The following is an 11013-nucleotide window of genomic DNA, read 5'->3' on the forward strand; positions in this document are numbered from 1 at the left end:
CTGGAATCCCATTCCCATACCTCACTTTATTTGCACACGACTCCATCTTCTGCCGACTGTATTTGCACACGACTCCATCTTCTGCCGACTGTATTTGCACTTTCTTATTTTCCCTTGCCCCACCAACCTTTAACTAACCAAACTGTTCTCTTCTCTACTTCTCTCCTTTTTCTATTATATAGAAGATTCGGTTACCTACCTCCCAAACATGTCACATGTTCTCTCTCATCTCTCCACCTCCATTTTCTCTTCCTCTCCTTTCTCTCTCCTCCAATCAAAGAAAGATGCTTATATATAAACAAATCAAAGGCCAAACTTACGGCTATCGCAGCTTCATTGACTTTCTATAAATAAATAAATAAATTATTAACTCTCTTAATTTTAGAGTTATAAACGAACATTTCGTTAATAAATTTAAGTTTTATTTATTTATATTCATTTATTAAGTTTTATATATCAGGAATAATATTTTAAAATTCATTATAATTAAAATAATAAATTATAAATATAATAAATTTTATTTATATTTGATTCATTTATACTTGAAGATATAAACAAATAAAACATTTGACAAAAAATTTATAAATAAATTTAATTTTTATTTATTTATTAAATTTAATAAAAAATTATAAATAATATTTCAAATTTTATTAAATCATAAATATAAAAAAATTAATTAATTAATTTATATTCTATTCAAATACAACTCATCTTTATAAATACACATAAAGTACCCAATAATCTTGACTATCAGCCCAATAGGTGATAGGCCTCAGTCTCACATGTTTATTTGAGTTTAATCGTATGACAAGAAATTTTAAATAAATTTTCTGAATATATTCTTCTTGTCACGTTACTTTTTCCTATAATATATATATATATGTACATATTTCTTTGGCCCACAACTTATAATTAAACCAGGTTCACCAAAGAACCCTGATTTTTGAATTCTTAGTATAAGATTGTGGGCGTTGAACATACGATTAAATCGAATGATTTATTCACTGTCAGCTTCTTTTTCTTATTCTTCTTCTTCTCTCTCTTTTAACTTTTTCTTACATAATATTTTGTGTTTTTTTCTTCAAAAAGATTGAATAAAAATAATCATTGAGTTGGTAATTCATGTTTCTTCAAAAAGATTCACATGTATTGCTCAAGTATCAATGGGGTAATTAGCCTGAATCACTTTATTGCAAAGAGCTTAATGAAACATGGAATGTTAAAAATAATATGAGAATATATATATATATATATATATTTAAGACATTTGTTTTTATAAAAAAAAAAAAGGGTAAAGTATGGCCATGGTCTAAGGGCAGCAACAGAGAAATATGATGAATTTAGTGATTGATCGAATCGGATTTAAATAGAGTTATTTTGAATAAAAAAATTTTAAGTGAGTTTGAGTTAGGATTATTTTAATTTTAAGTCATTTCAATTTTAAATAATTCAAATTTATAATTAAATCAATTTTTAGTTTCTATTATATCATATTAGTGTTTCCGGAATTTGATTTCTGTTAAATTTAAATTGTTTTGAAATTAAATTATTAATAAGTTTTATCAAATTAAGTTGAGATGGATTTAAATTCAACTTTTTTGAATTGGAATAATTTACCAACTTTAACCTAAAGTTGATGGTTTTGATGAAAGCTGATTCAGCTGAATATGTTCTTCAATATCCATTGGACACCATCCCCTTTAATGTACACACGGAGATGCCTACCTTTTATAATTGGGATTGAATTAAAAAAAATGCTCATTTAACGTGTGATACATACCAATCGTATCCAATCTAACCCACCGAAATTTTGGTTGCATCAATCTGCTCATTAGGTTGACCGCCTTTTTTCTATCTCCTAATATCATCTTCACTTTCTAGCAGCATGTTAGGAAACAATTCTTTTAGGTGAAGAACTTTCATTTCTATAAAAAAGAAAAAGCCAATTTTTTTTTTTTTTTTAGATTTGAAGAATTTTAAAGATAAGGAATTCAAATATGTCAATTAAAATAGGGGACGAGATTGAATCTAATATAATAACGATAATTATGAAATTAAATATTATACATAACAACAAAATTAAAATTAACGATAAAAATATATTTTTTTTAATATAAGTACAATAATTATAATGAGAATATAAAAATCAGATTTTCCTATCAAAATCATTTGACTGCCATACCTAAAAATCTTCTTAATTGTCCTAAGCAAACAGTCGACTGTTATGAGATTCTATCCTTCACCGAACACTTCTCCTTTAATTGTAGACTAGATGAGCGGTGAGGGTTTTTGGCCATCAATTGTATCGTTCGAATAAGGGACGGATCCAGGGTGGGAGTATCGAGAGCAACTATCACTAGAGGAATCCCGAAAATTAATTTTAATCATTATAAAATTATTCAAAATCTTAATAATTTTTTTATTTTATTTCATTAAAATATTAAAAAAAATAAAGTAAAATTATTAGAAATAGATTCAAATTTTTTATTTTTTGTTTTAAACCCATTAATTATAAAAAAAAAAAAAAACTTAAAATTTTTATAATATTAAAAAATATATAAATTTATTAAAAATAAAAAATGAATAAAATAATAATTTACAATATAAATTATAATTATTATACCAATACATTAATCATTAATATAATAAATTTACTCTCACAAAACATAAATTTTGAATCTGTCCTTATTGCGATGCTACTCAAATATACCCCATGAGGTAGTTGGAGGCGATAACCCCTTATTTCAATGAAATCCTAACGTGTAAGTCTATCTTTTAGATTAGTACATCATCTTAACCACACAACCAATTCCAAGTAATTTCACGTTGAAGTTTTCAAGCTCAAATCCAACTATAGATGGAAAGAAATTTATAAAATTAAAAATATATTAATTATTATGTAACTCAAAATGTTTACATTTAAAAAAAAAAAAAACTGCGAAGGTTTCCGCCGAATAAAGAAATTAGCCATCCAGGCAGCAGCTTAAAGGTTGAAACAGTGATCTTTTCAAAGAAATTGTTGTTCCCAACGCATGCATTTTGTGCAGAGTGCAATGTCAATGTCCAGCCAACCTTAAAATCATGGACTTTGTTTCATTGAGTGGTCACTGTCTTTGATGACAACATTGTCATCAAACTCGGCTTTTAAACTAGACAGCCTAAAGAAACCAATTACTCCATTATTATTATATAATACTAACTTAAACAATTTGACCATCACATGGATATCCCTTAAGCCTCACATTTCATACCAAAGCTTGCATGTTGACATGACATCATTACCTTTTTATTATATAATGATTAATACCCTACATGTCTAATTCACTGCATTCTAAATTTTTTTTTTAATAAACAAGTCTTTGGCTACTGTTATATCAATGGAAGAAAGATAGTAAATGTTTCAAAATTCGGTAAGCCACGTTTGTTCAAATAAATAAATATTTAAAATTCAAAATTTTATTCAATTGATTTATATAATTATATGTAAAAAAATAATATCTAATAAATTTAAATTTTTAATTCTAATATTTGTAATTTTTTTCATATTTTTAAACTACTATCACTTACGTAAAAAAAAATAACAATAACTTAATATATGGTATAACATATAATTGACCAATTGATTGCGGTACACAACACATAATTGATTTCTTTTATCTTTCCATACAGCCTTATTTATTAACAAAGTCTTCATAAGAGAAGCTGCTTTAATCCCAAGTATAAGCTGTATAGGTATTAGGAATTATCTATGATGAAGTAAAAAAATATGGATAAAATTCAAGTGCAAAACCACTTAAGTTTAGGAATACAAAAAGTTAATGATCCTGAGATCTATTAATATAGTGTCGGACTTTAATTAATTTTAATGATGAAAATTTAATCCAAACAATTTCAAAAACAAATATATATATATATATATATTTCCATTGATGAATCAACTTGTCTCCTTTTTGTTTATTTATCAATGCCAATTAACCACAAAAGTGTAATTGTAAAACTTTGGCTTTTTGGAATATTAGGAAAGGGTTAAAATGTAATCTAAAATCTAGTTCATTGTCTGTTCATTGATCCAACAGATAAAATTATGAGCCAAGGGTTCATTAAAATGATTTCTTTCAACAGACATGGAGGTGTGGTTATGTTCGCTGAACCAATAAAACAAATCAAAAGAATCCAAAAGCATTGAATAATTTTTGCAGAGAGCAGTAATTAATGGTGTTTTTTTCCATGTACATGTGATGATTGCAAACATATTGTTTTGTAATTAGCTTTGATTACAGAAGAAAAAAAAAAAGAATAAAATTGGCCCCTATGAATCCAAAGGTCTACAATATCTATAGAACCCATTTGTATTTTGACAATTCCTGCAAATTTCGCTTCTTTGAAAACCTAATTGCCAACACAAACAGACTGCATTGGCCATCATAGCTTGTCCAAGAAACTGGAAATTGTTGTTATCTAGCTTTGGTTTGGACTCGGCGGAGTTGGCACAGCTGGAAACCCGAGTTGAGTTCGAGTTCTTGCCAGCTGAACTAATCCCAATTGAAAGCTCCAAATTTAACTCTTGCCCATTACTCGGATGCTTCTCCTTGTGTTGGTGTAACTGTTGTTGTTCTTCTTCTGTAGTCATGCCACTGCTGGCACAGTTTCCTTCTTCAAGAGACTCAGTCCTGGCCTTATCTTGAAATTCATCGTGTTTGAAATTCAGAGATGGGGTTGTCATAAAATTGGATTTTGAAACTCTGGGTGCGTTTCTGATATCCAATTCAGTAGGGTCTGCGGCTTTAGCGGTGTTGTTTGTATTGGCAGTTTCATTCAAAGGACGATGAGTTTGTGGATCGATTCCTCTACTTATAAGCTTTTTTTTTATGTGTGTGTTCCAGTAGTTCTTGATCTCATTATCTGTTCTTCCTGGTAATTTTCCAGCAATTAAAGACCATCTGCCAATAGATAATTCAAGAACATGAAACCTGTCAGACATGATGAAATTGGAATAAAGATGCAAAAGTTTATTTCCCTGGAAAAATCTTTTAAACCCACTTGTTTCCAAGTAAACTGTGAAGCTTGATGATAAGTTCATCCTCCTCTTCAGTGAAATTTCCTCTCTTAAGATCAGGCCTCAAGTAGTTTATCCATCTCAATCTGCAACTCTTGCCACATCTAAGCAGCCCTGTATAAATAAACCAAGAAACCAAATACCTGTTAAGAAGAAGGAAATAATTGAATTAGCAGTTAGAATTAGAAAGTGAAGTTGTTTTACCAGCAGCTTTGGGGAGGGAACGCCAGCAACCTTCACCATGAACACGGATGTAATCAATGAGGCGCTTGTCTTCCTCTTTGGTCCAGGCACCTTTGTTGGTGTGTGCTTTTTCACAGCAGGGTGATCGGCCCATGGATTTGAAAACTGATGGGAAGATGATGTTGTTGTTGAAAGGAGTGGAAGGAGAGGATTTATATGGGGAGAGAATGGGGGGAGGAGCCGGTAGACTCTGTATATGAGGAGGTGGGGTGGACGGTTCGGTTTGATTATTTTAGTTAATATATAGTATTATTATAAATTTTTAAAATTTATTTTGGAATTAATTGGATTTGAGTCAAATTTTTTTAATATAGTTTGGTTGGATTTATCAAATTTTAAAAATTTATTTTTTGATATTATTTTAAAATAATTTTTAATATATTTAAATAAATTTAAATATAAAATAATAATTATTATTATTTTATAAAAATTTAAAAAATCTATAATTTAATTTTTAACTTCTAAATTCGAATATAATATATTTAATATTTAAATTTAATCCCAAACACAAACAGTCAAGTTAAGGTTAGGGATTTGACCACGTTAGTTAGAGAGACAAGTGGTTGGAAATAGGGCTAGCTTTGGTAGGTAGCCGTACTTTTACATCAGATTCATATGTTTTAATAAGGCAGTTTTTTCTTTTATGTGGACGACTGATTTCAAAATCCAAATGCTTCCAATTCCAAGCTGTTTCTTTCTACACACCAAAAGCTGGTCATGTTTTACATTTTCCCACACGCTGCTTTCCGTGGGCTCTCAACGTTTTCCCCCGTCCCAAACTCTTCTGTTGGCTATTTTTACCTGCAATATGTTCATATGGTTCGTTTATTTAATTATAATTATTATATGAAATTTTATAAAATAAAATAATTAATAATTTTAATATATAAATTTATCTAATATACTTATTTCTTAGTTCTCGAAATTACAATTTTGAATAATAGAATAAACCATAAGAAGGATATCAATAGGGAAAATTTTAGCATTGAATTCAATTCAAACGTGAGGCAGTCAGCACAGCATTCAATAGTTGGAACTGATTTTCATTTTATAATAAACTCTAGATTTTGTATGTAAGAGAAAATTATTGGATTATAAAAAAATCCAATTTTGACTTCGACATATATGAAATAAAGCTCTTCCTTTTAGTAGTATTACGTTTAAAGCTTTGAATTCTTTAGACTTTTACCTACTAACGTAGTTATCATAAGAGATAGCTTATTATACTTCTAGAAGTAAAATCCTTGTTTCTCCAAAAAAAAATATTTTAATTAAGTGATAAATCACTTCAAAAGAAATTATCAAATACAAATAATTTGTAGTTAAGACATAAATCAAGATATTTTAATCGATGTTTTTAAATCAAGTATTTTTTTTTGTATAAAGATCGAGTAAATTGCTTGATTTTTATAGAATTATATCTTTTGTTACAATAATTTTTTTTAGTAAATCTTGTTAGAATAAAATTTTTTTGTGAATTAATGATTTGCTTAATAATTTCATAATTTTGTTTACGCAAAGAATCTACTTTTGTATCAGTTACGGAACATATTATTTATATGACAGCAAACCCTAAAAATATTTATACCAAATATGATTGTAAAGAGAAAAAAAAAAAAGTAGGTACTACCTAATTTTGAGGTGTCCTAGCTTGATTATTTTATTATTGCTCTAAAATTTAATTTCTAGTATTTGCTAAGTAGGCTATGAAAAATTTGAAAATTGATTTTTAATTATAATGTTCGGTTGTTTTTCTTATTAGGATCGATTTTATTATTAAAATAAAATATTAAAACAACACAAACAATTTGAATTATATCTTTTATAAAATTATATTTTAAATTTTAAAGAGATAGACTCAAAATTAATATTAAAAATAAAAAACCTTAATGAGGAATTCGATTTAATTTTTTTAAAACCTAAATACTTTGAAGTAATAAGAATTATTATTAAATTAGTTTGTGATCCATGCGATGTATGGATTTATTTATTTATTTATTTATAATTATAAAATGATATTATTTTTTAAATAAAAACATGAACAAAATATAAAAGTATTATTCAAAAATATTAAAATTTTTATTTTTAAAATTTTTTAACTGAAAATGGATGATCAATCTCTTCATAAACTATTTTCAAATTTTGTGTAATTATCAAATTTAGGCTTGAAAATAATGTATTTAAATTTACAAAATGATAGAAAGTCTTGAAAAATAAACACATTCCTAGGCTTAAGGATATAAATTGGATAATACTTAAAAATATAATGAAATACAAATGAATTAAATTATCATTCATAATTAAAAATATATAATTTCATTTTCATTTTAATTATTATATCATTTATATTTAAATATCCGTATTTAATGAAAAAAATTCTTATATTACAAAACTAAAGAAAATAAATTTTTTTATTATTTGAACAATGTGATTCAAAAAGTAAAAAAGTTGTAGATACTGTAGATAACTATCCTCAAAAGTCTTATAGGGATAAAAATTTTTCATCTCCATCTCAATGTTATGTTATTAATATAAAATGATAAAGTTTAGTAGCAAAGTAAATATACTTATCATCTTATAAAGATTAATATTTTCAATAAATAAAAGCAAGTGGTATTATATCATTTCCATAGTTTAATTTTTTACTTGTACCACAATGAAGTACCCCAACTTAATTTTTTTCATTTCTGCATTCTATGGATACAATAATTAACAATATAAAACAAATAAAGAAACCTCATGTAGGATTATTTTGTTGTTACATTATAAATATCAAAGGTGCCTTAAGTTTTAACATCAAAGCGAACATATATCAATTCATACTTCATAAAATAATCTAGTTAAACAAAATGCAGTATTTAAATATTGTCATTATAATTTTTATTGATTTTTACTTGATAAAAATGTTGTTCTATTTGATGGGATGCTCAATTTTAAAGTTCTAATTTGCTTAACTTAATAAAAGACATATTATTCTTGAAAGCAAGTTCTAGAAGAAGCCATTGTAGAACAAAAATCTCACAAATTAAAGACAAAACTATAATTACTGATCAAGTAAAACGAAACTGGTAAAAGAACTTTTGTCACATTGGTATTTTTTAGAGAGAATATCAATTGTTGACAAAAACCCTCAAAGCTCTGGATTGGGTGTTTTGTAATTAACATCCCTTTCAACCATTAACCAGCTGCTAAGAATCAAAGTAATAGTTTTCCAAAATTAAAAAAGAATATATGCAATTGATAATGAATGAATGAGATGAAGATGATGTTTTATTTGATACAAATACGACTAATATCATTGGTATATGCAATTGATGGACTAAATTAGTAATAAGAGAAATTCAACACTGTTATAACGTCTAGATTCAGGGATCTATCGCTAGACATTGACTTAAAGAGTCGCTACCGATCTTTTTTATCTAGGTGCGATTGGTCACCTAAGAAATCTATCCTTTCAGGGAACACCTAAGTTTAAAGGTCCCTAAAAGAATAGCTCCGGGTCTACTAACCAGAACAGGGTTTGAGAGTTCGGTTACGTGTGAGGAAGGTTATAATACCCTCACAATGCCCATCAAAAGATGGTACCAGCTTAATTTTGTGTTATCCAATAAGCTTTAAAAATTTATCAAGTAATTAATTATTAAAAATTATTCTCAATTGACTCTAATACTTTTAACAAAAAATTAAAAAAATTCTCTCAGCTCAAGAGTATGCAAGAAAACTACTGTTTCACTTTCAGAAGCTCAATTGTCGGATTATTCAACATTAAAGAAAATTCAAGAAAATAAAAAAAATGATTGCTTTTGTCTAGGAAAAATTGATACTTTTAACTTTTTCTCAAAATATTTTTTAAAAATTTTAATTTTGAGAAAAATTGATACTTTCAACTTTTCCTCAAAAAATTTTTTTTTTGGAATTTTATTTAAAGAAAACAAATAAATAAATAAAATAAAAATAGAAAAAAATAAAATAAAAAGTATTAAACAATTCTAATCTAATCAATAAATAATAATAATAATAACAATAATAATAATAAAATAATAAAAAAAAAACCTAGGAACAGCTCGGCTCGGCTCGGGAAAAGGTTCGCACTCGGGTTGAACGCGGGTTGATGCTCGGGTCGGGTCACCCGATTTTAAAACACGTGAATCCTCTGGGCACAGTAAAGCTAAAACGACGTCATTTTCAGCAGGTATAAAAGGTTAATTTCTTTGTTTTTCAGCAGATCGAGCATTCCCTCTCTCTCTCTCTTCCCTTTCTTTCCTTTTTTTTCTCTCTAAACGGATGAAGAACTCTGGTTGAATTCTCGTCGAAATTTAAAAATTTTCGTCGGAATCTGAGTTTTTCGTCGAAAGTTCGTCAGAAAACTGATCGGTTTCTAAAAATAGTCGTCGAAAACTGGAAAGTTGATCAAAAAATTCAAACTTAGCCGAAAAAGTCAACGAAAAATTCAAATCTCGTCAAAAAATTCAACCGAAATCTGAAAATTTCTAAAAATTTCCAGAAAAAAATTCGTCAAAAATTTTAAAAAATCCCTATTGATTCCTAGAGCTATTCTAACGCACCAAAACCCTTTTTTAGCTTATATTTCTTCTCTGTTCACTCTCTCTCAACCAGTGTCTATCTTTTTCTGTATGTTGATCCTTTGATTCGTGGATCTATTTATAAGAATTGATCAGAAGAGTTTCTGATCAATCCCAACTCCTCGTTGGATTGGGATTCAATCATTAAATCCAATATGGACTCTGATTGAATCTCAAATTCACGGTAGGATTCTTCAAATTCATTCCAATCTCAACCGAAACGAAAAATAAAATAAAATAAAATATTAATAAATAATTAAAAAGAAAATAATCAAATAAATAAAAATATTAACAAATAAATAAAAATAAATAATAGATAAATTATAATATATATAGATAGATAAATAATAATAAATACATATATATAATAATATATAAATAGCTAAGTAATAAATATATATATTAACATAACAAAATAAATAAATAAATAAACAATAAATACATAAGATACAAAGGAAAAAAAATATAAAATATAAAATAAAAACAAAAATAATAAAATACAAAATAAAAAATAAAAAATAAAAATGGGCCTACTCATTTGGACCAGGCCCAATTGATCGGGGCCTAAACCAAATTGAGTGTCTACAAACACAAAAATATTTCATCAAGGTGAAAGATGGCATTCATCAAATAGTGAAATAAATGATATTTGGTCTTTTAAAATTTATTGAGAAATTTATAAAAATAAATTTATATTTAAATTTTTTAAATTTAAAACAGATATATTTAAATTATATATATTTAAAAAGATATCATATATCTAGATTGTTAGAGATAAATCTAAATTTTTTTTTTAAATTAAAAAGAAATGTATAGATGGTTTAATAGTTCATTTTAAAAAAGAAATAACAAAATTATTATTCTAAATGTACTTGAAAAAAGTGAGCTTGGGGTAAATTTTATTTGATTTAAATTAAAATAAAACTCTTGAAATATTAAAATAAATTTAATTTTTAAACTTTCAAATATTTTTAAAAATGAAATAATTATTGAATGTGATTATTTGGTTAAAATTTTAAATTAAACTATTACCTTACATGTCAAAAATATAGGTTATCCACATAAATATCCACGTGACATATCTTATCAGGTATCCATATATTTTGTAATATAATATATACTAGCTTGTTA

The 11013-nt window shown here is 26.5% G+C and overlaps 1 protein-coding gene across 1 annotated transcript; it reads right to left on the reverse strand.

The window, feature by feature from the left end:
• Window positions 1–4169: 4169 nt before the first annotated feature.
• LOC111277661 (transcription repressor MYB6-like) lies at window positions 4170–5508 on the reverse strand. The gene is made up of 3 exons (XM_022864056.2): window positions 5261–5508; window positions 5041–5170; window positions 4170–4940 (listed from the first exon to the last, which is right to left on the reverse strand). Exons 1-3 carry the CDS (start codon window positions 5391–5393, stop codon window positions 4310–4312), a joined length of 894 nt encoding a protein of 297 aa, XP_022719791.2. The 5' UTR covers window positions 5394–5508; the 3' UTR covers window positions 4170–4309.
• Window positions 5509–11013: the final 5505 nt, after the last annotated feature.

This window comes from Durio zibethinus, chromosome 7, assembly GCF_047325235.1.
Source record: "Durio zibethinus cultivar Kanyao isolate XHJ-2024 chromosome 7, ASM4732523v1, whole genome shotgun sequence".
NCBI lineage: Eukaryota > Viridiplantae > Streptophyta > Magnoliopsida > Malvales > Malvaceae > Durio > Durio zibethinus.

Excerpts from the sequence above, each read along its gene's own strand:
- LOC111277661 (XM_022864056.2), bottom strand. The coding sequence starts at position 5,393 with ATGGGCCGATCACCCTGCTGTGAAAAAGCACACACCAACAAAGGTGCC. Across the intron at positions 5,171-5,260 it reads TTCCCTCCCCAAAGCTGCTG|GGCTGCTTAGATGTGGCAAG; the intron begins GTAAAACAACTT and ends TTATTTATACAG. Across the intron at positions 4,941-5,040 it reads CACAGTTTACTTGGAAACAA|ATGGTCTTTAATTGCTGGAA; the intron begins GTGGGTTTAAAA and ends ATCTATTGGCAG.